Below are 27229 nucleotides of genomic sequence, written 5' to 3' on the forward strand. Positions count from 1 at the left end.
TGCAGTTAGGGCAAAGCGCTCTAATGGGGCTATGGGATTCTGCTCCCTCGAATTCGTAGGGCCAATGTTAACCTTCAAGGTCCCAGGTTTTATCTAATCAAAGAGGGCAATGCTTTTTCTTACATTCATTCAAAAAGCATCGGTTGCCTACCATGGGTCAGGCACTGTTCTAGGTTCTGGGAGTATACGATTGAATGAGACAGAGCCCTTGCCTTCAAGGAACTCATAGCCTATTAGGGAAACAGACCAGAAATAGACAATTACAAAATAAAGAAACAAATACAACAAAAGAAGTAAGCACAGACACTAATTGAAACACACTTTGGTACCTTAGAATGAAATGGTGGGAGGATATAGGGGTGGCTAGTCAAGGATTTCCTGAGGAAGTGGTACGTGAGCTGAATTAAAACAAGAGGTAGGAGTTAGCCAGGTAAAGGAGATGCTATGGACTGAATTGTGTCCCCCCTTCTCAATTCATATGTTGTATGCCAATGTGGTGGTATTTGGAGATGGACTCTTTGGGAGGTAATTAGGTTTAGATGAGTTCATGGAGGTGCAGCTCTCATGATGGGATTCATGTCCTTATACGAATTTAGGGGGAACCAGGGCAGAATGCTATGGTTGGAATGTATGTGTCCCTCCAAAGTTTCTATGTTGAAACCTAATCCCAAATGCAATAGCATTAAGAAGAGAGGCCTTTAGGAGGCAATTAGGCCATCGGGGTTCCACTCTCATGAAGGAATTAGTGCCCTTATGCAAGGACAAAGGAAACCCACTTTGCCCTTTTGCCCTTCTGCCATGTGAGCATGCAGCACCAAGGTGCCGTCCTGGAAGCAGAGACCAGGCCCTCACCAGACACAGAAACTGCTGGCACTTTGGTCTTGGATTTCCTAGCCTTCAAAACAGTGATAGATCAATTTCTACAATTTATAGATTACCTAGTTTCAGGTATTTTGTTATAGCAGCATGAGCAGACTAAGAAAAAGACCAAATATAAACATGTACTTGCTCTCTTTTCTTCTCTCATCTTCTTTAAAAGACATAAAATTATATAAAGTAATAATTATCACAACATATTGTTTAGTTTGTAATGTATAGATGTAATATCTATAATAATAGTGCTTGCCTGACAAAGACAAGGTGATAAAAGAAAAAAGAAAATATTATAATAGCACAAATAATGTACAGTAAAGTGCACAAATCTTAAGTGTACAACCCGATGTATTTTTATGTATGTACCATGTAGCCACCATCCAGATCAGATATAGACAACTTCTAGCACTTCAGAAAGCTCCTTTGTGGCTATCCCAGTATGTGTACATAGAGGTAAAATTGTAGAAAGTAAGGAACAGGTTATTATAAAGGCCTTAATAAAATTAACTTTAGGAGAGAGGGAAGCAGGTGCTGTTGGAAAGGGACACATGAAAAGCTTCTGGAGTGAGAAGTGTTCTATTTCTAGACTTAAATGTTGGTTACCCAGATGTTTGCTTCACAATTATTCACTAAATAGTATACTTAGTTTTATGTACTTTTGTGTATGTCTGTTTTGAGTTGCAATTCAAAGTTTTAAATAAAAAACAAAGCAAATATGGATTAAATTTTAAAAATTTTATTAATATATATTGCCAAATTGATGGTTAAATATTTTGATTATCACTTCTGTATAGGTCCCAAATAACCATTTTCCGTTATATGACTGCTCTCCTTTTCCCATTGTCCCTGCCTCCATGGACGTGTTTCTGGCCTCTGGCCAGGGGATCGCCTTTCCAGCCTGCCAGATTGGCCACACACAGGCTGCAACCCTTTATGAGAAATAAAGCTCTCCTCTCCAAATTATGAACCTCGTTATTTCTTCAGCTAATAGTGCCATGGTGGCCCCTTTCAGGAGTCCCACTGACTTGGCACCACAGGGCCCAGACTACGGCCTCACCTAAAACAATTCCAGGTCCCAGTGCTCACCCATGAGTTCCTCTTTCTGTGTCCCACAATTATTATCGTAACTAGATATCCTTTTTCCTTTTCATCTCTCCCTTGGTCCCTCTCCCCTTTGCCAGTAACTCTAGCTGGATGAGACAGTCATTTGCAGGGCATCTGAGGAATACCAGGGAGCAGTGGGCAGTACATACATAGCATCACTACACCTGGAGCAGAGGCATCCAGCCTGCTTCCCACCCCATCCTGGGAGTGGAGCCAGAGACAGAGACTTGAGAGTGATCCCAGAACAAGGTTGTGGGACTAGAAGAAAGCAGGGAAGAGGAGAAACTGATACAAGGGTACACTTTAGAAACCACTGCTGTGGGCAGTGGGGTCTTGATTCCACTTCTGAGACTTGTACAGAATGCCCATATGACAGTGTCTCCAGAATGGGAGGCTGGCACATTTATCTGCAGCTCCCATCCTGGTAGTTGAGGGTTGCCCCCAGCGGCATTAACTACATCCTATTCCTACACTGTACTTCTGGATGGGCTTGTGTAAAGGCCAAGTGGACTCTCTCTGTGTCAGAAAAGCCATGAGGCAGAAAGCAAAAGAAGCTCGAGAAGAAGGTATACAATGAGCGAATGAGCATATGCAAAAAAATGCTCAACATCATTAGTTACTAAGGAAATGCAAATCAAAATCATAATGAGATACCACTTCACACATACTGAATGGCTATGGAAAAAAGACAGATAATAACAAGTGTTGGAGAGGACATGGAGAAACCCGGACTGTTGCATACCACTGGTGGGAATGTAAAATGGTACAGCCACTTTGGAAACAGTTTGGCATTTTCTTAAAAAGTTAAACATCAACTTACTATATGATCTAGCAATTCCACTCCTAGCTACAATATACCCAAGAGAGATGAAGGCATGTGTCCACACAAAGACTTGTACAAGAGTATTTGTTACAACTTTACTCATAATACACTAAAAAATGAAACAATCTGAATGTTCGTCAACTGGTAAATGGATAAAGTGTGGTATATCCATACAATAGATGACTATTTAGCAATAAAAGGGAACAAGCTACTGATACATGCCTCTATCTGGATGAACCTCAAAATCATCATGCTAATTGAAAAAGCCAGACATTTACATGAAATGTCCAGAAAAGGCAAATCTGTTGAGATAGCAGTTTAGTGGTTGCCTGGGGCTGAAAGTGGGAGGGATTGATTGCAAATGGGCATGATATGATGGAAATATTCTAGAAGTGGGTCATGGTGATGTTCGTGCAACTTTATTTTCTATAAAAATCATTGAATTGTAAACTTAAAATGGGTGGATTTCATTGTATGCAAGTTATACCTCAATAAGGCTGTTGTAAAAAGCAGGGGCGGGAGGAGCAGACATCAGCCCACAGGTCTCTCCACCGCAGATGCAGCTGAAATCACTCTGGTCAAAAGATAGAGCCTGGGGCACTAGAGATGTCTAATACGAGGGGTCTCCAGACTACTCAACATAGTCCTGCTACAGATGAGGAAACAGGCTTAGATATGGGAAGTGGCTTGTCCAAGTTCGCCGGCGGTGGTGAATGCCCTGGGGAATCCATGGCAGACGCACAGAGGTCCCCAAGAGACAAGGTCCTTGTACAGGTCCAGGTCAGGGCTCAGGCCCACCCTTCCTCCCTTTCCCTGCTGGACCCCAGGATGGAGGCTCTACACACGGACTTGCTGGCAACGTCACTTTATTCGGGACATGCGAATGCCGGGGGCTGGGTCCCCAGTCAGGGGCGGGTGGGTCAGCACGTGGGAAGAGTCTGTGCCGCTGAGCTCCACGGTCACAAGAGGGACAGCAGTGGACACTTCCAGCAGAGTCTGTCAGCGCTTTGAGAAATCACCTCCTAGAGGACAAGCGAGGGGGAGGCGGGCTGGCAAGAGAGGCCGGGGAGGGCAGCGGAAGCGGGAAGGAAGAGCTGCCGGGAGCAAGCCCAGAGCTTCTCCGAGTGCGCGCCACCCTGGCCGCATCGCACCCTTCCATCGGTCCCGCCCCCCGCCCCGCCCCGCGCGGAGCCCCGCCCGCGCCCACCCTGGCAGGCGCTGCACTGGCAGCTGTGGATGACGGGTAGCACCACCGGCTCCGTGCGGCCACCCGGACAGCGCAGGCTCAGGACCCGCACCGGGTTGTCGGGGTCCAGGCGGTAGCTGCAGCAGTCGCACTGGCTCTGAAGGTACGGCTCCTGCGCGAGAGCAAGCGGCGGAACTGGGCCAAACGGAGTTTCCCTTGGCCTTTCCATCCAAGGGGGGATAGGGACGAGGGAGGACGGCCAGATCCCAACCCTCCTTGGCAAGCAGGTGGCCGAGCCTGGGAGGGAAGTGTCACCACCAAGCCCCCTTCACAAGAAGCCCGCCTCCCTCACTCTAGCGCCCACCCGTCTGAACATCCAACACTCTGCAGGCTAAAGCAATGCTTTCAACGTGCCCATCACTGCATCCTGGCTGCAGCGGGAAAGGCAGCTTCCACCCCAGGACGCGCCCCAGTCTAGTTAGAGAGACTAATTCTATAGGAAACTGCAACGCATGAAGCCCTAACTGCACAGTTCTGATCCCGAGTGCAAAGTGAGTTCTCACTTCTCAGCACACTGCACTCGCCCTGTGATTACAGAGGACCTCTACAGAAGGCCCACTCAGCATGTGATCTAATTTTGTGTGTAATTATATTTATAATTTTACTGTGAGATAGGTAGTACATTCACACAATACCAAGTTCAAAAACTACTAAGGTTATTCAGCGAAAAAAAATCTCCCTCCAATTTCTATCCCATTATCACTCAGTTTCCCTCCTCCCAAAAAAATTTCTCAATTACTCTCCTTCTTGCCTCTATGTTTAAAAAGTTCCAAAAGTGATTTGGGAAAGCTCTCCCAGGAGGTGCGGGGAGCGCCCAGGGGAGCTGACGAGTGGGGCTGAGGGTTGAGGGCAGCGTCTTTGGGGACCAGGTAGGAAGGCGTCTTTGTCTTCCAGGCCCAGTGAATCCAGGTGGGCCGAGGCGGGAGGGATGGCCACAGAGTCGAGGGGCAGTGAGGCGGGGCTGGGGACAGGAGGCTGAGAGAAGACCCAGGGAAGAGGAGGGTGCTCGGTCCCAGCTCTCCAGGCTCAGGGCGAGCGGAGTCAGGGTGGGCACAGAGCCCCTAAGAAGATCCCAGCAAGGAGCAGGGCAGGCTTCTGGGTCCAGGGAGAGCGAGCGCAGAGCACAGCCCCCTGCTCGAGGCTGAGTCAGCCTCTGGGACCCGCCCATGCACCTTGTCTGTGGAAAGTCCATCCCGCAAGAGCGCTCACTCACTGTGCGATGGGTTCCGATCTGAGTCTAACTTAGCTCCTCTGTGCCTCTCTTTGCTGGTGTCCTGGCTTATTGCCAGGACACAGTGGGCCCAGGGCATGCTCTGGGAGCCATGTGGGGCCACAGCAGGAGGTCTCCCTGGGAGGGGCAGGGACATCCAGCGAGACCTCAGGGCCAGCCAACAGGTGCAGACCACCACCTTGGCGAAAGGCTCTGGCCATCTGTTAGCTCCATGAGAATCAAATGTGTGTCTCTCGTCCTCTGGGCTTTGCCCAGGTCCCAGGCCCATGTCAGGCCCTCAGGGCGCTGACCGACCTGACTTCCCTGGGCCATGCAGCCGCCCCCTTGCTCACCTCTGGCATGACGTTGGTGCTGGATGGGCAGTGCCCGCTGCAGTAGCTCACTTCTACCTGGTCCAGGGAGCAGGGGCCCTTGGTGAGGTTGCGCAGCTCGGTGAGGTGCCGGCAGGAGGCTGACCGCTCCTCTGTGGGCCAGAATCGGGGCAGGGCAGAGGAGGAGGCCGTGACTGAGGGGGACTTTGGGGGGCAGAGCCTGGGTCTGAGGGGAGCATATTGGGGTGAAGGTGGCCAGGTGCTACCATACAGCGCCTGGAGTCTTCACTCCTCTGACCCATGTCAGGCAGGCACATGCTGGGCTGAAAAGGCCAGGTGTGGGGCAGTTGGGGAGAAGGGTCCAGACTAGGGAGAGGCTCAGCAGGAGTGCCCAGGGTCCCTCCATACCTGGAGTCTCCCGGTGGCAAGTGGGACAACAGCTCCCTGGCTCCTGCACTGTCACCTCGCCCTGCAGAGGGAGTGAGTCCTGGCCCACTTAGGAGGATGGCCTGGACATCCCGAGCCCAGCATTGCCTGCCCAGAGGCCCTGAGCCCAGCCTCAGACGATGGCCGGAGGAGCCCACGGAGCCACCCCGAGAGGGCAGCAGGGCTGCAGGGGGTACCTGAGCACAGGTGAGGAGGGGGCAGTGCTGGCTGCAGACCGTCCTCCCACCGAGGCAGCGGCAGCTCCCACAGGCCTCCTGCCATTCGGATCCGGGCTAGGGAGAGTGAGGGGAGAGCCTCCTCTTGGTCTCTCCCATTTGTAGGCTTTTCTATAACGTCCCGGATTCCCGAACCCAGGCTGGGGGTGCCTAGCCGGGGCAATGGGCCTAGACTGGAGTCAGGCGACAAGAGATGCAGGAGGGAGATGGGCCTTGGGGGCCAGAGACCACCCTAGTGAGACAGCCAAGCCGCCACAGGCACAAATTCAGCAGGTAGCGAGGCCTGGAGTTAGGAAGGGGTGGATGGCAGCACACGGGCGCAGTGTCTCACCAGGTGGGGACGCCCGAGGTGCCAGCACTCACAGTGGTCTGCGGGGACACAGGGGCCTGCCTGGCTGCGGAAGTGCCCAGGCTGGCACACGCAGCCCGAGGCCTGAGTGGCACTGCAGTTGCTCCGAGTCTCCGTGGTGTTCATCTCCCGGCACGTCTGCTCGCAGGGCCCCAGCTCCCCGGGGGCCGCCTCCTGCCACATTTCCCCAGGGGGGCACTCTGCCAGGGAAGACCATCCATCCCACCTTCCCTGTCGGCAGCAGCCTCCAGCCACACCTCTTGCTCTTACCCAACCTACCAAACACTAGCTGGGCGAAGCCCCAGCCTGCAGGGGCTACCTGCTTGTCAGAGATCCAGAGACTGTGCCCTGCTCTACCTGTCTGGTGGGTGGTCTGCCCTCACCAGCCAGGCCGGGAGTGCCCAGGGCTGGCCATGCCCCATGAGTCTGAATGCACAGAGCCCAGCATGGCGGAGCTGAGCACACGGCATGTGTGTCCTTGGTCCTAATCAGATGGAGGCAGCACAGCACCAGCCTGGGGACTGCCAGGCCGGGCTCCTCACTCCCGCTCACCCCTCCGGACCTCAGTTTCCTCCTCGGCAGGGAAAGAACCTTTCACTTCCTGGCATCACTCGCAGCCCTGGCTCAGGGAGCACTCAGCATACTTGATGGATGCCCCCATGAGCAGGGCACAGTGTGGAGTGCCCGGGGAGCATGGGGCAGGGGGGCGTCGGGTCTCAGGTTACAGAGAGGTCAGTGTGGACAGACAGGGAAGGGGCTTCCTGATGGAGGCAGCTTTGCCCAGGGTGTACAGGGCCCTCCTCCCCTCCTCGGGGCTGGCCCGGCCCTGGCTGTGGAGGGCAGCAGGGCATGGACGGCCACATCTCACCCTGACAGTTCTCGAGGGAACAGTTGAAGGCTCCACTTTGGCAGACACTGGGAAGACAGAAGCACTGCTCAGCTGCCTCCCAGCCCTCCCCCACCCCAACTCTCAGCAGCCCTCTCCTCCCTCCTCCTCCTCCATCCTCCTCTTCCATGCCCTTCCTCCATGCCCACGCCCCACCCTGCAGGCCCTCACCAGCCCTCACCAGCGGGTGCAGTTCCGGGTGAGCACCGTCCCTGGGGGCAGTTCTCCAGCCAGCTCTGCCAGGCTCAGGGTGAGGGCCCAGGACAGAGAGTGCGGGGTGCAGGGGCAGGCGGCTGGGGGCACGCACGTGCCATTGTGCAGCAGCTGAGACGGGGCAGGCTCAGTGACACTTGGACCACTGTCTCTTCCCTCCCCACCAGCCTGCTCCCTGTACCCACCTGCCCTTCAGGGCAGCCGCAGCCAGGCTGGCAGGGTTCCCGTGCACAGACGGCGCCAGGCTGCAGATGCAAGCAGAGGCGCGGACACATGGTGGGACAGGCGCTGAGCACCTGGCCAGGGGGGCACTCTGTGGAGAGCACACAAATCGTGAGGGGGAAGGGACCTGGCATCTTCAGTCCCGGGGAAGGGGCTGCCTCGGGTCCGCCTCCTCCCCGCACCTCCACCTCCACCTGCCTGGGACAGGGAGGAAAGGCAGGCACCCGCCACCCAGGCTGCTCACCAGGGCAGGGCTGCAGGTTACATTCCTGCTGCTGCTCTGTGTCCTGGGCCTGGCATGGTGCCCCCCCAGGACCTCCCTTGCAGCTCCGATGTCGCTCCATGGTGCCCCCACCACAGATAGCTGAGCAACTGCCCCACGCTGACCAAGGCCCAAGGACTGGACACTCTCGGTGTGGGCACACCAGGGACCCATTGACACAGGTGCTGCGGACAGGGATATGCAGAAAGAGCTCCAGCCCGGAGGCAGGGTGAACAGAGCCTTCCCTCCCCAGCGGTGCCATAGACCCTGACCTACCCCCACCTCCTCCCGAAGCTCCCACCCTGCTGGTCCACCTCTGGCAGCCATACCAGCTTTTGCAGTCCAGCAGCACCGCCTGCATGGGGGCCAGCTCCCACGAGGCATTGGCACTGGGGAGGCCACAGCGGCAAGAGGAGATGGGCACGCAGCGCCCATCCTGCACCAGCTGGCCGGGGGGACAGCGGCAGCCTGGGGTGGGGGTAAGGAGGACAAATAAGTTCGGCACTTGGGCAAGATCTCTGGCAACCAGATCAAGTTCAAGGCCTGGTCTCCACAGTGTCTCCCGCTGCCCTGCACAGGAAGTGTGTGCCCGCAACCCCCAGCAACCCTTACAGCCACCTGCGAGTACCCTCCTGGACACAACAGTCTTGACTGAGCTGCACTCTATACAGGACTTGGAGATGGTTAATGAACATGACCCAAGGAGCCACTGTCCTGCCCTATAGTTCGGGACCCAGCAGTCCGAACCTCCCTTCCTCCCACCCCTGCCTGAGATCACACTCTCTGGGAGCAGGGGGCTTCCCAAGAACTCCCAGGCCAGGTGGTGGGGACAGCTGGCTACCTGGGCGGCAGGGTCCCTGCAGACACTGAACACGGTCCCAGAGGTCAGCACAGCTGCGAGGGCACTGGTTGGCACAGTCAACGGTGGCCACAGTGTCCCGGGCCTCACAGCTCTCCCCTGGGGACCAGAAGGAGGAGTCCATATTGGGGACGCTCTTGGGCCTCCAGGACAGCCCCTTCCTTCCACTGCACACCCCTGGGACAGAGGCCACAGCCCCCTCAGGTGCCATCTCCAGATGTTCCAGTCCTGGTCCCCTCTGGATGCAGGGACGGGAGTTACCTGGGCAGGACCCCATGTTGCAGCTCTCGGTCTGAGCCCACGGCCCCCGGCAGCCTCCTCCAGGGGGGCCCCCTGCCTCTCTCCAGCGCAGCCGGTACCCCCCACCGCAGGGCACCTGGCAGAGGCTCCAGGGCCCCCAAGGACTCCACTGGCACGCGTCTGGGAGATAAAATAGAGTCAGTACTGAGGCCCCACCTCCTGCCTCCACCGCAAGCCATGGGCTCTGCCCTCCGAACACTCAGGCTGCCCTGAGGCCCACTTGGCTCCCTTCCTCCGCTTTCTAGCTGCACTTGGACCCCTCCCCAGCTTCAAATCCCATAGGCCCCCGAGGCAAGCAGGGGCTGGCAGGTGCAATGAACCCTGCAGCAGCCCCACCCACACTGCAGCCCCTGCCATCCTGTGGGCTCTGTCCCTTCTCATTACCAGGGCAGGCTGCAGGGTCCGGGCAGAGGCGCTGCTGGCTGAGGGGCGCAGTGCAGAGGTGGGGGTCCCCGGTCCAGGGCCTCCCTGTCTCAGGGTCCAGGCAGAGGCGGTGGCGGTGCTGCTCTGAAGCCAGCAGGGGGGCCGAGGTGGGGGAGAGGCTGGCTGGGCCCCAGGGCCAGCGCCCCTCTAGGGCAGTCCTGGAGGCAGGGGCCAGGGCGCTGGGGGGCAGGCAGGGCCCGCAGGGCGACCACTCGGACCAGCTGCTCAGAGGCAGAAGACCTAGAAGGACAGCGTGTGGGTGCCCTTCGCAAAGACCCCCAACCCAGAGGCCCAGTGGACAGGCAGGAGGGGCTCAGGGTCATGACCAGGAAGGATCAGAAACAGGAAGGGCTGGGGGTAGTGAGGGGGCAGAGAGGGGTGACCCACCATCCTGGTTTGCCTGGGACTGTCCTGGTCTTAGCACTGAAAGTTCTGAGTCCCAGAAACCCCCCAGTCCAGGCAGGCGGGGACCACTGTCTCCCCAGGTCAGGGTTACCTTGACAGCCCTGGCTGGTGCACTGCAGCTCCCCGCGCCGGCATTCACTGTGGAGGGGGCAGTCAGGGTGGGCTCTGGGAGGGAGGACCCAGCCCAGGGCTTGGGGGGTCAAATGGGGGCAACCTGAGCTCCGGGCCCATTTGGGGCAGAGGAGGGGGCTGCAAGGTCTGGCATCTTAGGGCCCTCTGCCCAGAGGCTGAGCTGGATCCCTGGGGCCCTGCCCCATTCCCTGGCCCAGCTTCTGTCTCCCCTTCCCCACCACTCACCACTCCTTACAGCCCAGCCGCAGGCGGTCCCCAGGGGCCAGGGTCACCCTGGCTCCCTCTCCTGAGGTGTGCCAGCAGTTACACTGCTCTGGGGGAATGCAGCCCCCGCCCTGCTCCAGCAGCCCCTGTGTGGAAGGAGAGGCAGGCGGGCGGTAGGTGATCACTCTGTCGCCCAACGCCCAGCCCCTGCCGGCCTGTAGCAGGTGCGTGTGTGTGGTGCTGAGTGGATGGACGGGCAAGTGAACTTGGGCTGGGAAGAGGCATTGAACCCCGAGGGCTGTGAAGGGGGTGGCGTCACCATGGCATCGTGCACAGCAGGGGGTGTGGGAGTGTGGACAGCGGACCCTTCCTCTTGGGAGTCGCCCCAGCTCCTAGCCCTCACCTCAGGGCAGTAGCAGCCAGGCTGGCAGGGCGGCAGGTCCTGGCAGAGCTCACGGCTCAGGTGTGTGGCACAGAGCCCAGCGCAGGGGGAGCCACAGGCCTGGAACTCAAAGGGAGGCGTGCAGCTGTCCTCTAGGGGGGAAGGCAGGCAGGTGGAGGAATGGCCCAGAGACACGCCCCACCCCTGAGGCCCAGAGCACATACTACATGGTCTCATCGAGGCCCTTTAAGGAGAGAATACAAGACTACCCCACTGCCCCACGTCAGGACAGACAGGTGCCCTCCATCTCGCACCCACTCGGCCCCTGTGGGTGCCGCCAGGGAAGGATCAGGATGGTTGGGCCTTGGAAAGCCAGGAAGCTGCCTGGAGGAGGGGGCTGTGGGAGCAAGGGGCCTGGCATTGTTCCAGAGCCTGGCAGCTGGGAGACAGAGAGGCAGAGAGGGGGGCGGCTGCACCAGGAGGTGGACAGGACACACATCTGGGAGGGCAGCTAAAGGGCCAAAGGCACACGTGGGCCGGCAGCTGCAGTGGGAAAATCATGGTGGGGGGAAGGGAGGTAGGTGTGACTAGAGAGTAGCTGGGGGTCAGGGGAGTGGCTGGGGGTCAGGGGAGTAGCTGGGGGTCAGGGGAGTGGCTGGGTGCCAGGGCAGAGCTCAGTGCAGGTGCGGGCAACTGCTCTGAGGTCCTGGGGCTACTACATTGGCTGTGAGAGGAACAGGGAGTCCCGGGGGGACCCTTGGAGGCTGCTGCCCTGCTCAGCACCCTGGCTCTGTGCTCCTGGCGCCTCACCAGAGCAGTTCCCAGTGAGGCAAGGCCGGAAGTGGCCGTCCAGCCGTGTGCAGGGGGCGCCTGTCCCGGCCCCGCCGGGCACTGGGCCCTGGTGTCGGTAGCGCTGCTGCACCAGCACCTGGCAAGAGCAGCGCGTCCAGCTGCTCCAGCTGCTCCACACACACTCCTCTAGGGACAGGAGGGGGGCGTCAGCTGGGGCCTCCCCACTGCCTGCCCTCCTCGCTCAGCCCAGCCCTGCCAAGACCCTGCACAGGACGAGGGGCGTGAGGGACCCAGAAAGGCCCAGATGGCTGGATTCCTTCCCACCCGCCAAGGGCTCCAAAGGAAGAAATGGTGGGAGGAGGACACGAAACAGAGCAAAATGTTAGAGGGGGCGCAGATGAGAGATATAGGTATATTTGGGGGGATCTCCTGGGAGCTGGGAAAATATATACTATTCCCTGAATTTCCCAACGTAGGAAAAGAGGGGAAGGGGCTTCACCCCCCGTGCACACTCACCCAGGCAGGGCCCTGGGTAGCAGGCCCGGGTGTCCAGGTGGGGGAAGGTGCCGTTGCAGGTGGAGTCTGCCTCAGCCAGCAGGCAGGGGCAGGACCCAGGGCGAGAGGCCAGGCCTGGGCCGCAGCTGCGGGAGCAGGGCCCCCACGGGCCCCAGGAGCAGGCCTCCAGCAGCTGCCAGCAAGGCTGCTGCCCACAGCGCTGGGTCTGGGTGTTGGGGCCCAGGCAGGCTGGGGCCACATGGCCAGGAGTCGGGGCCACACAGGCCCGGCTACGGACCCGGTTTCCACCTCCACAGGAGACAGGGCAGTCGGACCAGGGGGACCACAGCATCCAGGCCCCAGGCTCTGTGGGAGGGCACAGGTGAGGCGAGGGGAGGCAGGGGGGGCAAAGGCCAGAGGGCTGGGGGGCACCTTCACGGCCCAGGGACTGGCAGTGGGCTGGAGAGAGAGGGGGGAACATGGGACAGAGCAGATGGCAGGCAAGACACATGGCTAAGAGGGTTGGGGGCGACCTGCGACTCCCAGACCTGCGCACTCAGCGGTGTCCTTGCAGATCACGCCCTCTGGGGTGCAGGAGCTGGGGGGAGCCCGGACTCAGGACCTTACTCTCCAGCAGGATGGTCCCGGCCGCCCTCCCTGGCCTGCACTTACCACTGCCCACACTTGCCCTGCAGCCAGCTGTCCCCCAGGGCGTGGGGGTGAGCACCCTGCAGGCACAGGGGCGGGCATGGGGGCTGAGGGCAGGGACGGCTCTGGGACTGCTCCTCCCGACACTCCGGGGCCCAGGAGCCTGACGTGGAGGACCTGGGCGGGGCCGGAGCAGAGGAGGTGAGAGATGGCCTCCATCACTCCCCTGCCTCCTGATGAAACACCCCACCGGGAAACCCCAGGGTGGGCATGGAGGGCAGCTAAGGAAAGGCCGGGGTAACCAGGGACGGAGCTGGGTTGGGGCACAGCGTGATGCAAAGCGACTGGTGAGGGCAGGACCCAGGCACTCTCTGTCAGAGGGAGGCCCAGCCAGGCAGAGGGGATATCTAGCCTCGCCCAGCCCCATACCGGAAGCGGCTCTGCTGCCCTCTGGGACCACACGAGTGGCTGCAGGGACTCCAAGCTGACCAGCGGCTCCAGGCGCAGTGGGCAGGAGGTGGGCAGGGCTGAGCCGTGCAGGAGAGCTGCCCGGCCTGGCACGAGCAGTTGTTGCAGGCGTCCTGGTGCTGGCTGCCTGGGGCCCAGCTGCGGCCCTGGGCATCTGTGCACTCGCAGTGCCCAATCGGCACGCAGCCACCGTCCTGCTCCAGGGATCCTGTGGGGAGACAGCCCTCCAGGGCTGGCGCTGGCACCTCCGGGCCCCACCCGCCTTCCCACCGAGCTGTGCTGATGTGCCTGAAGGGCCAGGCAGCACCTACCCTCAGAGCAGCGGCAGCCCCGCTGGCAGGCCTGGTCCTGACACACGATTCCCTCCTGGAGGTCTGAGCAGCGGCGGGGGCAGCGGTTGGCACAGGCGACCACCTCCATGCCTGCTGGGCAGCCCGCCTCTGAGCAGAGGGGGAGGCCCAGAGTCAGGAGGGCCCTGAGCCCCAGGGTTCAGAAACCCTCCCTGTACCCTGTGGGACCCCTTACCTTGGTGAGACCCTGGGATTGCGCCACACTAAGCAGTGAGTTCCTCTCACCTACCTGTGGCTTCTCAGCACCCAGCTTGGTACCCAACCAATGCCGAGCTGGACTGAATCCGTGCTTCTCAAAAGCCAACATTCTCCCCAGAGCCCCTCCTGTTCATCCAGAGGGGTGGGGCGCGTCCGGTGAGGGTGGGGTAACCCGAGCCCCTGGGGTTGGTGAGCTCAGGAGGACCAATTACAGAAGGCGCTGAAGTTCAGGGGAGATGGGGAGTGGGGCGCAGGGCTCACTGTGGCCTGCCTGGCCCAGTCCGCATCCCACAGCACCAGGTACGCGCCTGACTGACGCTGTCAAGTCCCCTGAAAATCTCGACATGGCTGGTGGCTCTTCAGGAACTGCGGGGCTGAGAGGAGCTCCCCCCGGGGTGGGGTGGACAGGGGGTGGGCCCCTGGGCCTTGGCACAGACAACACACACAGGGAGTCCTTGACCAACATGAGGCCCAGCCATCTCCACCTATGGGGCCCAGTTTTCTTAACTGGCCAAGGAGGTGGCAGCCTGTCTCCCTCCCCATCGCATGGTTTTGTGTGTGAAGTTAGAGGCCGGGTGGGGAGAGCTTCGCAGCCCAGGAGGGATGAGATGTGGCTGTCACCATTGCCATACCACAGGGCATGGGATTGCAGAGCCGGACGTGGTGCCTCTCCCCGACACAGGGGGCACCCCCGTTCTTGGGTGGGGGGCTCGAGCATCTGCGGCTCCTCAGGGACTGGCCCCCCCCACAGCTCCGGTCACACCAGGACCAGGGGCTCCAGCGCGACCAGCCCCCAGGCACTGTGTGGGACAGAAAATGGCTACATGAGGCGTTGGCTCAGGCAGGGGGTCCCCACATGTGCCATGAGCCTGGGCCAGGGTCCAGGGCAAGAGATGAAAGTGACACACTCTGGCAGACGGGTGCCCGGGAGGGGGCACTGATGCCAGGGACCTCCCATGGGGCAGGGCCAGACCCGGGACACGCCCTGGTCCTCCCCAGCCCACCTCACCTGGGCAAGCACGCAGGTTGCAGAAGCGGCGCTCCTGGTAGGCAGTAAGGATGTCGGGGCACCAGTGCCCGCCAGGCCCAGGGGGGCGGTACGCCCGCAGGCGGCGCTGCTGGCCCACCCCACAGCTGCGGGAGCAAGGTTCCCACGGGGCCCAGGAGGTCCAGGAACAGTTCCTGGCCCCACAGTCAGGGCCGGGGCACAGGAGCACCTCTGCGGACAAAGAGGATTCCCTCTCACCCACCCCAGCCGCGTGGGATCCGCCCAGCCTCCCTGCTGGCTCCAGCTCAAGTGCGACCTCCTCCACCCGGCAGCTGTGACCTCATCCAGAGGCCCCCACTCTGCACCTGATACTGGTGTGCGGCTCTGGCATCTGGGCCTCAGTGTCCCCTTTTTCTCACAGGGGACAGTAATCCCAGCACAGAGCTGCCAGGGGATTTGGGGCGGACCTGGGAGAGTGCTCAGCACACACACGTGTGAGGCCCGAGGGATTTGTGGGAAGCTGGCAGGGCTCCCACAGCTGCTGGGACAGCAAAGGGGGCCCAGTGCCCGGAGTCAGATGCTGAGATCAGATGTCAGCGTCAGAAATCAGTAATTGCTTGAGGGGTATCAGATGTTGGGGCTGGGGATTGGACACCGGTGTGGGGTTAGAATGAGTCGTTTGAGGGTGGCAGCTGGGGTCAGAGGTCGAGGCTGGAAGGTGCACCTGTGCACGAGGGCAGGTTGCAGGCGCGCTCCTGCCAGGAGGTCCCCGCAGTGCAGTTGGCCAGGCAGAGGCGGGTGCGGCTGCGCCAAGCAGGGTGAGCAGGGTCTGTGCAGCTCCGGGAGCAGGGCGACCACGGGGACCAGGGGCCCCAGCCACCTGTGGGGGTGAGGAAGGCGCACTTGCTGATGAGTCAGCCCTGAGCTCGGCCTCCACAGGAAGCAGGTTGGGGGAGGAGGCCCTGGGCTTGCTTTTCCCCAGAGGGAGGCCGGGGGAGATGTGCAGGGGTTCTGGGGCTACCTGGAAGGCCTGTCACCGGCTCCACGGTGGACCCTTCAGCCCCTGTGCCAAAGAAAACCCTGCTCAGAAATGTTTCCAAGCCCTCAGTGCCCCAGGACCATGCCCAGGCTGATGGCTGGCACCCCTGTCTGGCCCAGCCTTCCCTCAGCTGGAGCTCCTATGGACATTCCAGGCCCCAAGCACAGCACTTCCTTGCGGGGGCCAGGCCTTTGCTCAAGCCGTTCCTGCTACCTGGCACTCCTTCTCTTCCAATCTCGACAAAGTCTTCTCCATCCCTCAAAACCCCTCAGATACTGCCTCCTCCAGGAAGTCCTCCTAGACTGTCCCTCTAGGAGAATTCTCTTCCTCCTTGATTTTCCACAGCACATGCGCCTTCCTACAGGGCTCACCATATGCTGAAATGGGTTGTCTGAGCCCCTGGATCCCAAGGTCAGGGGCCTCACCGCCCCCAAGCACACAGTATGGCGCATTTGGCAAGAGCTCCAGAAATGTTGGCTGAGTGTACCTGAACAGAAGAGAAATCTAGAGCTAGAAGGTGAAAAGAAAAAAGATCCAGAGACAGCAACAGAGAAGGACAGACAGGAAAGGACAAAGGGTGGGCGGAAGACGACCAGGCCAGCCAGACACTTGCCCACCACCCTCCTGCTGTCCTTACCAGGGCAGTCTGGGCTGGGGCAGTACTCGAGGTCCTGGTGGGGCCCATGGCAGCCCTGGTCACCGGGAGTGGACATGGGAAACGCACACTGGCGGCTGCGGGTGCGGGTGCCCAGCCCGCCACAGGAGCGGGAGCACGGACCCCACGGGCCCCAGGGACTGAAACCGCCGTGGGCCCTGGAGCAGTCCTCCAGGGAGCAGGACAGCTTCCCATGTGCGCAGGAGCTGGGGACAGGGCGTCGGGTGAGGTGCAGGCAGGAGGGACCGGGCGAAATGTGTGGGCAAGGGGCTTGGTCCCGAAGGGTGAGGAGGTGGAGCCAGGTTGGCCCAGGCCAGGAGAGGGGCAGCGGCAGACCAGGGCACCCCCCACACCGCCTGCTGTCCCCGCTCCCTCAACCCAAAGTCTCCCCCACCCTTCCCAGCCCAGCCGCCACCCTTGTCCCCCTCACCAGTTGCTGCAGCCTGTACGAAGTGTCTGGCCTGAGCCCAGCTCATCTCCAGGCCCAAGGGGCTGACCCCCGTCTCCCAGAAAGGGGTGCTGCACCCCAGGGTTGCCGCTGGCGGCTCCCAGCTCCCGCAGCAGCGAGGCTGTCAGCGCGCAGGGGCACTCCTGGCGGGGCGGGCAGAGAAGAGACACACTGGCACAGGCACGCATCTCCAGAGAGCCTCGGGGATGGGTGGGGGAGGACGGGGTGGGCACCTGGAGGAGGGCTCTGGCCCCAGGAAAGCATTTCTGGGAGCAATGGGGCTGTTCGCCTGAATGCACCACGAGAGGTGCGCGGGCCACAGGCTTGACCCAAGATGGCCAGCCCCCTTCCCTGCGCAGAGCGCTTAGCAGGACACAAGCAGGTGTCAACGAAGGCCCTTAGAAGACAGGACTTGGCAGGAAGTGGAAGGAGCCTCAGCCAGGAATCCAGACGTCTGAGTTTGGGACTGCCTCTGCCGCTAACTGTCTGCAGGACCTTGGTGTGTCCCTTCCTCTCTATGGGGCTCACTGTCATTATCTCTAAGTGGAGGAGGCAGGACCAGGTGGCTGCTCTGCCATGCCTCTGGCCATGGCGTTCTGGAGCTCTGGCTGGGGGAGGCCACTGGGATGCCAGCCTTGGGACTAGGAAAGGAATCCCTGGGTGCGCGTCAGGCTCGGCAGAGCAGAATTGGCACCTGCCTGTCGTCTGGACCCACAGTGGGAGACAGAGGAGTCTGCGCCAGGTAGAGCGAAGGTGAGGAGTGCTTTCCCACAGGGGTGCGACAGGGAAAAGAGGGGCCGTGAAAACCCACGTCCCTGTGGTGGAGGACGAGGGAGGGGAGGCTATGGGGTGGAGGAAGCCGTGGGGGCCTGGCAGGAAGCCACCCTCTGCTGCCAGGACACATGGCAACGCTTGGTGGGGGCAGCGTCAGAGCCCTGTGGGCAGCTCTGAGCCGAGATGTGCTGGAGGAGAGCAGCGGCCCAGGCAATGTCCCTGGGTGGCAGGTGGTCCCCATTCCCTGGGAGCCAGGGACCCTGGGAGGCTGCGTCACCCTCCTGTCCCCTGAGGGCTCTAACTCTGCCTGCCCCTGGAGCTGGCAGCAGAGGCCCTGACAGCCTCTTGAGCCCATGTGCTGTCTAGGGTCATGGGAGGGAGGGTGACCAGTCCAGAGGCCACAGGGTCCACAGGGTGACAGGTGAGGGGTGGACAGGGCTCCAGGCTCCTGGCTGGCTGGGTTCTGACCTGGACACAGGCCAGGCGGTGCTGGAAGGTGCCCTCGGGGCAGTGGCAGCCCTCCTCGCAGCCATCGGAGAAGCAGTCCACCTGCTGTGTGACGTGGGCGCAGGAGAAGGGACAGCCCTCGCCGGGCTGGCACTCTCGGTACAGGCGGCCGGCCGGGCAGCCTGCCTCTGAGGCAACAGCCGTGTCAGTGCCCAGCTCCCACCGCCTCTCCGCCTACCTCTGAGCCCCCCTTTTCTGTGCCCCAGGGGCAGTGCCCGGCCCCTGCCCTGGCTCCCACAGGCCCCCCCGACCTGGCTGCTTCCGCTGCCGCCTTCGCATCACTGGCTGGGGGAGGGACGGGGCAGGGGTGGGGAGGGAGAGCCCAGAAGGCACCTATGAACCAGGGTCAAGGCTGGGGTGGGAACAAAAGGGCAGCGGGGTGCTGGGGCCAAGCTGGCCGGGCTCACCTCTGCAGACCTGGGTGTTGCACACGCGGCTCTGGCGGGCAGGCCCCGGGCAGGGGGGCCGGGCGCAGCGCCTGGAGCGCAGCTGCTCCCCTCCCCCACACGAAACGCTGCAGTCCTCCCAGGGGCCCCAGGAGCTCCACATCCCAGGGCCGGGACAGCTGGGCACCTCCTGGCATTGCAGGATGCCTGCCACACAGGTGCTGGGGACAAGGAAGGGGGCTTCAGAGGCAGGGCCCAGCCCACCCCCCTGAGGCTCTGCCACCTGGCTACAAAACCCACCCCCTCTGGTTTACCAGTTGTCACATGGCCCAGTCACCACCTCTCCCGGTTCCAGGTTCTCCCAGGAGCTGAGCCCAGACCCTGCCAACCGGCTCTGGTTCTCGGGGATCCCTGAGGGGTACAGGAGTCAGGGTGAGGATTCCAGATGGCTCAGCAGCCCCATGAACCCCTCCTCCCACCCCACTACTGCTCTCCCTATCAGCTTCCACCCCATGGTGCCCTGTGTCCTGCCAAGGGAGGTGGAAGCTCCAGCCTGGACCAGCGGGAGTCAGCGGGGATGTCAGGGGATGCTGGGGGACACCAGGGAACGCCCGGGCATGCAGGAACAGACACTAGAGCCTGGAGAGCTGGAGGGGCAGCTGCCCCTTCCCATCCTGCAGCCCAGGTTGGGCCCCACGGGCAGCTGCGCCGGGCCGGGCAGGGTGGGCTGCGGTGCTAGGGGCTGGTGGGCAGGGTGAGGGAGCCACTGACCCCTGGCTCCAGGCTGATACTGGCAGCGGCAGCGGGCCGGGGGCACACAGAGCCCGTCCTGGGAGAGCTGGCCGGGGGGACACCCACAGCTGGGCTCACAGCCGGTCGGGCCTGGCTGGCACACACTCCCGGGGGACAGGTCCTGGCAGGAGCGGGGGCAGGGCTGCCCGCAGGGGAGCAGGCTCTGGCCACCCCCGCAGTCTATGCAGGAGGGAAGGAGAGAGGTGGGTGCTGAGGGGCCACCCTGAGGGACTCCCAGCACTCAGGTGACCAGCCCTCCTGCCTCAGCCACCCCCTGCTCAGACCTGCCACCCTGCCCAGGTCTATGGGTGAGAGACCGGAGCACTGCCCTTTGAAGAGAGTAATGTGTGTGTGTGTCGGGGGAGTCAGAGGTCAAAGTCAGCATCTCCCCAGACTCAGAAGTGCGCTCCCAGATCTCTCCAAAGCCCTCACCTGTGCATTGTGTGGAATTGTCCTGACAAGGGCGACTCTGTGTGTGGCCCCCAGGGCAAGGCCTCCCTCCCTCAGGGGTGGGGGGCTGGCTGCACTCCCGGCTCCGTTGTGACTGCCCCAGGCACGCGTCGCAGGGAGACCACAGTCCCCAGGGGCTCCAGGCTCCGTCCACTGTGCCAGGGAGAGAGACTCATCCACTTTAGGAGGCCCAGGAGGCCCCAGGTTATTGGGGTTGGAGCAGAGGTCGGGGGCCTTTGCAGGGGGCACAGGCCTCGTGGGGACATCACACCTGGGCAGGCAGTGGGGCTGGGGCAGGCCTCCTTCTCACGCTGCGCCCCTGCCTCCCCAGCCTCCCCAGGGCACCGGGCACCCCCGTGCTGAGGAGCAGGGCAGGCGCAGGCCCTGGATCGGGTCCTCGTCTGGCCCCTGCAGGGCTGGGAGCACGCCGTCCACTCCAACCACGGGCACCAGCCGCCGGGCACTGCGAGGAGAGCAGCAGGCACTGGGTGCAGCCCAGCCCTCCCCCAGGCCCAGGCGCCCTCTGTGACCGGGGCCACTTCTCTCCTCCCTCCAAGCTGGGCAAGTACCTGGGCAGGGCAGTTCTGTGCAGTTCAGCCTCCCCTCCAGGCAGGTGCTGGGCAGAGGAAGCAGACATGGGGAGGGAGGAAGAGGCAGCAGCTCGGTCTGGCCTGTGCCCCACTCCCTGCACCCTCCTGGCTGCCTCTCCCCTCCCCTCACCCCTACACTCCCCAGTTCCCTCCCTCTAAGATTTAGGGTCTGTGCCCTCTCCCTGCTCTCCAGCCCCTCCAGAGCGGGCTCTCTGTCCCACTGAGCTGGCTTTCTAGGGTGTCACTGGCTGATGTGTTCTACTGGGGAGGGATCGCAGGCACCCTGCTGCCGACTGCATGGCCAGACAGGGGGAGCGAACGCCACATCTGCTGCCCCTCCTGCCCCCACCCCCAGCACTCGCCCACCTCCAGCAGACACACTGAGCTGGCTGTCTTCCCACCTATCAGACGGGTCATGGTACCTGCCCCGCACCCTCTTGGGGACTGTGGGGGGCTAATGTGACCATCAGCTGAGACTCCGGAGAGCTCAGGAGCACAGACTCGAGGTGGGACTATTCCAGCTGGCACCCCTCCTGCCATGCGCAGCCCCCCTCACCAGTGGTTGCAGCCATCGGGCCTGGCTAGCTGAGCCCCTGGACGGTGCCTCTGTCCGGTCAGCAGGTCCAGGCAGCTGCAGTGACCCGGGTGCACACAGACGGCCCCGTCGGCACTCAGCACCTGGCCCAGGGGGCAGTAGCAGCCGGGCTGGCAGCGCCACACGCAGTGCTCGGGGGACAGCAAGAGAGGGCTCCGGTCAGCAGACAAAGGGTCTGAGGGCTGGGACTGGGTGTCTCAGGGAGTCACAGACCACTCTGGAGGGAACGCGACCCAACAAGGAGGCTGAAGAGGGAGGAGGAGGGGGACAGAGGCGGAAAAGGAGAGGCTTGCTGTGTGACACAGTGTACGCCCTGAGGCTTCAGGAAGGGCAGGCAGGGAGGGGCCAGCCTCTGCGTTTCCATGGGGGTTCTGAGCCGGCCCCTCCCTGGGGAGCAGCCTGTCAAGAGGGTCTCTTCAGCTCCCCTGGGAAGTGGAACTGGGCCCGAGTGTTCCCCAAATGTGAAGCCCCAATCCTCAGGGTCGAGGGTTCAGTGGGTGACCCGGACCAACGACATCAAACCAGGCATGTCCCAGACCTCCCTGGCGCTGGCCGGGTGAGGGAGGCGGTTTGGGAAGGAGCTGGGAGCCCTTGGGGGCTGGGGGCCGGGCACCACCTGCAGCGACTTTCCCCGCCACTCCTCCTCCCTCTCTGAGGCTGGGCGCCTTCCCAGGCCTCCCTGTGACAGCTCCCGCCCAGGCCTCAAAGCTCCACTTTATTCTTCCCAGCTCTTGTCACATGGTCTGTTCTTTGAGGTGCGTCTGTCTTCGTCACCCTGGACTAGGCTCCATGGGGGCCGGGCCCTGTCATGTGTGTCTGTGAGCCTGGGATGCTCAGTGGATACCCACACAGAGGCAAGGTCTGCACACCCAGGCGCTCGTGGAATTTCAGAGGATATAACGGGATGATTTCCCCCTTCCTACCATCTATGTTATTTTTGTAGTAACAGTTTTAATTTGAGGAATGTTTGATGTTTTGACGACAAGGGCCGCTGGGTGGGCTGGTTCTCTCTGGGCCGAGGGGGCCGGCCTGGTGTGTGCTGTGAGCCGAAGCCCAGGACCCCCACATGTCCCCTCCGGTGCTAGGCAAAAGAGGCATGAGCCCAAAGCCACACCCTGCCCTCCCGCAAAGTAACTCTCGGGTCAGAGGTCAGGTGGGACTCACCACTAGGTCATCACAAGAGCGAGGACAGGGAGGGCCACAGGGGCTATACTTGGCCCCTTCGATGGCGGTGCAGTTGGTCACTGGGGGAAGAGGAAGGGCCGAAACCTGTGTCTCGCTCCCTGCGACGCTTCCTCCAGCTTCTCCTCCTCGGCTCCCAGACCGCCCCCATCCGCAGCAGTACCTGGGCACGGCGGTGCCTGGCAGGCCTCCCCCTGGGCGCGAGGCCCCTCGCAGTAATCCCCCAGGCCCTGGGGTGGGGGCTGGTCACAGGCTCGGGTCCGGCTCCTCAGGCCTCCCCCACAGCTCCGACTACAGCGGGACCAGGGCCCCCACGGACCCCAGCCCCCAGCTCCTGGGGGGACAGCAGAGGAAGGAGTGGGGAGGGGCATGGCCAGGCCCAGGGTGGCTGGTGCAAGGCAGCGGCATAAACAGGACAAGGTGGGACAGTGGGTGCCACCCTGGGCTCCAAGGGAGGTCACTCACGGTCACACTCTGGCAGGAGGCACGGCTCCTCCTCAGCCTCGGGGCCTGGGCAGGGAGGCACGGGTGTGGCTGGTGGGGGCAGCGGAGCCATGCTGGATGGCGCTGCGCTGGGCGGCCTGGCACAGAAGCGGTGCCGGTGGCGTCGGGCAGGGCCGCAGGAGGCAGAACATTCGCTCCAGGGGGTCCAGGGTGACCACACGGGCTGACCTGTGGGGGAGACATGGGGGTGCAGGGAGCAAGCCCGGGCTGGGGAGGCTGAGCAGATGTGATGCCCCAGGAAGCACTCGGCCCTGCCCGCCCCGGGGGCCATCCTCCCCCAGCCTCCGCCCAGGACCCGCTGCCGGTGCGAGTCAGGAGTGGGGACCCTCTCACCCTCCTCACACGGCCGGGAGCTGCAGTTGGTGATGAGCCCAGAGACGCAGGAGCTGGGGGGCAGTGGAGGGTCAGGGAGTCCGGGGGCTGCACTGTGCCCCCCAGATCCGTAGGTTCAAGCCCTGGCCCCAGCACCTGCGCATGGGGCCTTATGTGGAGATAGGATCTTCACAGAGGTGATGGAGTTAAAGCGAGCTTGCTGGGGTGGGCCCTGACCCAGGGGAACGCGCATGCGTAGAGGAGGAAAGGCACATGCTGACAGGCACAGAGGGAAGGTGACGTGGACAGACAGGAGAAGACACCATCTACGAGCCAAGGGGGGCCGAAAGTCACCGGCAAACTACTGGGAGACAGAGACCTAGGCAGAGTCTCCCTCACAGCCCGGAAGGAGCCAGCCCTGCCAACACCTTGATCCCGGGCTTCCAGCCTCCAGAACTGGGAGCCCCTCAGCCTGTTGTTCAAGCCCCCCACCCACCCCATGTGTGGTGCTTTGTGGCAGCAACCGCAGGAAACTGCCACAGGTGGGCCGAGGGTACACAGGTGCAGCCTCGGGGGTGGGGCACGCCTCTCTGTGGCTGACTGGAGCCATTGTCCCCGCTGCCGAGGAGGGACGGCTAGATGGCTGGGTCCCCAGAGGTTCCAGGGCCATTGCAGGGTGGGACAGTGTCTCACCAGTTCTCACATGGACGGAGCACAGCACTGCCTGGGGCGTGGAGGCGCCCCCCGTGGGCACAGGGGCAGTCCTGGGCGGGCACACACACGTTGTTCTGGAATAAAAACCCTCTGTCATCTCCTGGCTGCCAGGTGGGCCTGGCCTGGCCTGCCCCCTCCCCAATCAGAGCCAGCACCCAATTCCTCAACTGGGGCTCCCCTCAAACACCACCCACCCTCCTTCTACAAACACCCAGCTCTCCCCGCTCCCTACTGGCAGGCAAACGCAGACCACTAGCCTTGGGCGCTGTGGGGGCATGGACCCTCCGATTTATGGGAGAAAAATACCGCCTCTAACTGCAGGACATGAGACTAAACTGTCAAATGCCCGTGAAATCAGCTATGAACATAGGAAACTGTATAATTCCATTCGTACAGGAACAGTAAAAAAAGCCCACATTTTCACCAAAATAACAATGCAGAAAGACACTGCGCGTTGGAAGTATGGACAGAAATTATTCAAATTGAAAAGAAACAACCATCTCGTAGCACGTGATCCAAGGTCAAAGGTACTAAAATTTAGGGGAGCGCTGTTCCTACACCACCTCACTGACTCCCGTGACTAGCACAAATCTACCCCATTTCACAAAGGAAGAAACTGAGGCATGAGACTACTCAGTCAAAGCTCGTAGAGCTACTACTAGGAGGAGCCTGATTGGGACCCAGACCCAGCTAGAACCTGTCCCTTAACCATGCCCCGTGGCTGCACAATGGCTCTGTGACCCTTTGCTCAAACTCCACCACGCAGCCGGCACGTCCCAGCCACGTCCCTGCTCTCCACACTCTCCAGTCTCTGATGGTCAAGCTAGGACCACCAGGAAGCCCTCCAGGACTGGCGCAGCCCACTTCACACGTGCAGAGCTCACTTCCTGCCCTTTGGTGGTGCCGTCCTTATCCTGGTTCCCAGACTGGGTGCTTCTGGAGGGGAGAGATTGCTTTTCCCCACAGTGTAGCCCAGCCTAAAACTGAGCATACAGTAGGTGCTCAGTAAATAACCAGTGATAACACAGAGGACAGAGCCCTTGAGCAGGGATGACTCATAGGACCTTCTAGACTGATTGCCATTTTATGATGGAGAAAACAGAGATCCAGGGAGAGATGACTGAAGCTTGCCCAGGGCCACCTGCTCTTCCTGCTGGAGCTGGGCCATGGCCCCTGAGTGCAGTGCCTTTTCCTCAGCTCTGCAGGGTCTCCCTGCCTCTAGCCCCACACCCTTGCCTCTGCCTCTGCCCAGGTCCCATCTGTCCCTTCCCTGCCACCCCAGGGTCCCTAGGCCCCAAGGAGGTCCCAGCAGTGGCCAGGCAGACGCACCAGCAGGAGCATTCCAGGGGGGCAGTAGCAGCCAGGGTGGCAGGTCTGGTTAATCCCTCTTGGGGCGCCGAGCTCTGCACAGGAAGCAGGGCCCTGGGCACAGTCCAGCCACAGCTTGCCCCTGGGACACATGCCAGGCACTGGCCCTAGGGACACAGAAATTGACAGCCCTCTCAGCTCTCCCCTGAGCTCCCAACCTGGGAGAGGCATCAGCTCTGGGCACGGCCGGGGCTGTTGTGGGGGCTGCAGGAGGGCTGAGGGACAGGGCTGTGCTGGGGTGGCAGGGAGGGGGTTGACAGTGCCATGAGTTCATGGGGATGAGAACGGGAGGGTCCACAGGGCAGCCCTCACCTGCACAGGGCTCCAGGCCACAGGTGGAGAACTCCATGGGGCTGTGCAGGCCACTGCCTAGGGTGCGGTTCCTGTAGCCACCGCCACAGGGCACAGAGCACGGAGACCAAGGGCCCCACTCCCCACTGGGACCTGGGGGTGGCACCAGTCACTGCAGGTCCTGCCTCCCATGCCCAGCACACCTCCTCCTCCTCCCACCCAGGCACCCTAAGGCCTTCTGGCCACCTCACCTGCAGCATCATTTCCCACCTCAGGGGACCTCACGCCTTGGGAGGCTTGGGGATTCAGCCCAGAGCTGGGCTGGCCTCTGGGGAGGATTTGTGGCTACTCGGGAGGGGGGTCTCTGTTAGGAAATGGACTCTCAGGGGTCTCTGGGGACCATCTCTCAGTGGCATCTCTTAGGGAAGTCTTTTGCACCTCTCAGTGGGTCCTGGTCGGGGGGGATGGGAATATTCTTGGCTTTGCTCTAGAAGGTTCTTCAAGGAGGTCTCAGGACCTCATCCCAGCTCTTACCTCGACATGGCTGCAGGCTGCAGAATTCAGCCTCCATGTTGGGACCCTGGCACTCAGCACCCCCAAAGGCAGCTGGGGGCGCAGTGCCTGCCCGGAAGCGCCTCCGAATGCCCACGTTACAGCTGCGGCTGCAGAGACTCCATGGGGTCCAGGGACTCCAGCCACAGGCCACTGCCACGGTGGGGGTGGGGCAGGGCAGTATGTGTGAAAGCAGGCATCCTGCACCCTAACTTCCCCGGGCACCAGCACTCCCAGGAGTTTCTCTCTGGAGGGTCCCCAGTCCCCCGTGGTCCCTGAGGACCCACCATTGCCCGGCCTGGGCCCCAAGCACAGGTACCTGGGCAGAGCTCCGAGGTACACTCCATCTCGCCAGAGATACAGGTGCTGCAGAGAGAAGCCCGTGGGGCCCGGCCCGTCATGCCACAGTCAGCCCCTGCCCTGGTAGCACTGTGTGCCCGCCCCGGGGACGCCACGGGACCACCACGACCACCACGTAAGGGAAACCCGAGAGTCTGGGAAGTGAAGCGCGTTGCCCACGTCCCATGCGAAGTTCATGATGGACCAGGAGCCTCGCCCAGGGCCCCCACGCCACCCCAGTGAGCTTCCCCATGCCCTAGGCACTGTGCTGTCCTTTTGTCCCCTGGCTTCATCAGTAGTCACCTTTTCAGACTTTTTATTCCATGTGAACTTACTAAACACTGTTTAGAAATGACCTGGAGCGACAGGGCCAGGTAGGAGGGATTTAGAAGGAGCAAGAGTTCTCCTCGGAGGGAGAACCGGGTGCTTTTCCTCACTGTTAGTTCTTTTCAATACATGTTTTAAAACCTGTTTGCTAAATACTGGAGGCTCCAGAAAAAGAATAGAGATAAAAAGCAAGAGAGAAACAGATGGGAAGGAAAAAAATGAAGAAGGAGGGAATTGAGGGAGGGGATAGGGGATAGAAAAGAAAAAGGAAGAAAATGAAATGAAATGAAAAAAAAAAAAAAGAGGGCAGTGGGTTAGCGCGCCCTCTGCTGGCGGATCGTGGTGTCAGCTTTGAGTACCAGGCACTTCAAGGTTTCTGAGCAGAAGCAGGTGGATCCCAGGTAGGGAGGTATGCTCAGGAAAGAGGAGCAGAAGAAGCTGGGAGGAGGGACGAGAAGCCCCTCTCCAGTCTCTAGTTCCATCATAAGTTGCTGCATCAACGTGAGACCTAGTCTTCCCATAAGTCAAACGGGGATGAGCATCCCCAACAGACGCCACCCAAGGCCAGGCAGGACCTC

The 27229-nt window shown here is 61.2% G+C and overlaps 1 protein-coding gene across 1 annotated transcript in view; it reads right to left on the minus strand.

Annotated features, from left to right (window-relative positions):
- Positions 1 to 3661: 3661 nt before the first annotated feature.
- The window catches only part of SSPO (SCO-spondin), a 51614-nt gene continuing 28046 nt past the window's right edge, over positions 3662 to 27229 (minus strand). The window contains exons 58-103 of the mRNA XM_012662076.1: positions 26305 to 26351; positions 25968 to 26138; positions 25455 to 25586; positions 25104 to 25249; positions 23754 to 23848; positions 23082 to 23134; positions 22710 to 22916; positions 22408 to 22578; positions 22227 to 22306; positions 21024 to 21193; positions 20447 to 20493; positions 20149 to 20340; positions 19860 to 20030; positions 19407 to 19607; positions 18950 to 19046; positions 18657 to 18856; positions 18211 to 18377; positions 16951 to 17111; positions 16503 to 16726; positions 15848 to 15889; positions 15551 to 15706; positions 14848 to 15057; positions 14471 to 14638; positions 13602 to 13730; positions 13252 to 13498; positions 12847 to 12999; positions 12723 to 12772; positions 12196 to 12540; positions 11698 to 11865; positions 10909 to 11039; positions 10527 to 10651; positions 10261 to 10307; positions 9726 to 10004; positions 9303 to 9461; positions 9024 to 9140; positions 8512 to 8650; positions 8165 to 8367; positions 7884 to 8011; positions 7667 to 7809; positions 7468 to 7514; positions 6582 to 6799; positions 6212 to 6307; positions 5997 to 6057; positions 5610 to 5740; positions 4008 to 4158; positions 3662 to 3822 (exon numbers count right to left, since the gene is read on the minus strand). Coding sequence (XP_012517530.1) covers positions 3800 to 3822; positions 4008 to 4158; positions 5610 to 5740; positions 5997 to 6057; positions 6212 to 6307; positions 6582 to 6799; positions 7468 to 7514; positions 7667 to 7809; positions 7884 to 8011; positions 8165 to 8367; positions 8512 to 8650; positions 9024 to 9140; positions 9303 to 9461; positions 9726 to 10004; positions 10261 to 10307; positions 10527 to 10651; positions 10909 to 11039; positions 11698 to 11865; positions 12196 to 12540; positions 12723 to 12772; positions 12847 to 12999; positions 13252 to 13498; positions 13602 to 13730; positions 14471 to 14638; positions 14848 to 15057; positions 15551 to 15706; positions 15848 to 15889; positions 16503 to 16726; positions 16951 to 17111; positions 18211 to 18377; positions 18657 to 18856; positions 18950 to 19046; positions 19407 to 19607; positions 19860 to 20030; positions 20149 to 20340; positions 20447 to 20493; positions 21024 to 21193; positions 22227 to 22306; positions 22408 to 22578; positions 22710 to 22916; positions 23082 to 23134; positions 23754 to 23848; positions 25104 to 25249; positions 25455 to 25586; positions 25968 to 26138; positions 26305 to 26351 — 6598 coding nt within the window. The 3' untranslated portion in view covers positions 3662 to 3799. The remainder of the gene's footprint in view (positions 3823 to 4007; positions 4159 to 5609; positions 5741 to 5996; positions 6058 to 6211; positions 6308 to 6581; positions 6800 to 7467; positions 7515 to 7666; positions 7810 to 7883; positions 8012 to 8164; positions 8368 to 8511; positions 8651 to 9023; positions 9141 to 9302; positions 9462 to 9725; positions 10005 to 10260; positions 10308 to 10526; positions 10652 to 10908; positions 11040 to 11697; positions 11866 to 12195; positions 12541 to 12722; positions 12773 to 12846; positions 13000 to 13251; positions 13499 to 13601; positions 13731 to 14470; positions 14639 to 14847; positions 15058 to 15550; positions 15707 to 15847; positions 15890 to 16502; positions 16727 to 16950; positions 17112 to 18210; positions 18378 to 18656; positions 18857 to 18949; positions 19047 to 19406; positions 19608 to 19859; positions 20031 to 20148; positions 20341 to 20446; positions 20494 to 21023; positions 21194 to 22226; positions 22307 to 22407; positions 22579 to 22709; positions 22917 to 23081; positions 23135 to 23753; positions 23849 to 25103; positions 25250 to 25454; positions 25587 to 25967; positions 26139 to 26304; positions 26352 to 27229) is intronic.

The sequence above is a fragment of the Propithecus coquereli genome, unplaced genomic scaffold, assembly GCF_000956105.1.
Source record: "Propithecus coquereli isolate 6110/MARCELLA unplaced genomic scaffold, Pcoq_1.0 Scaffold75, whole genome shotgun sequence".
Classification (NCBI taxonomy): domain Eukaryota; kingdom Metazoa; phylum Chordata; class Mammalia; order Primates; family Indriidae; genus Propithecus; species Propithecus coquereli.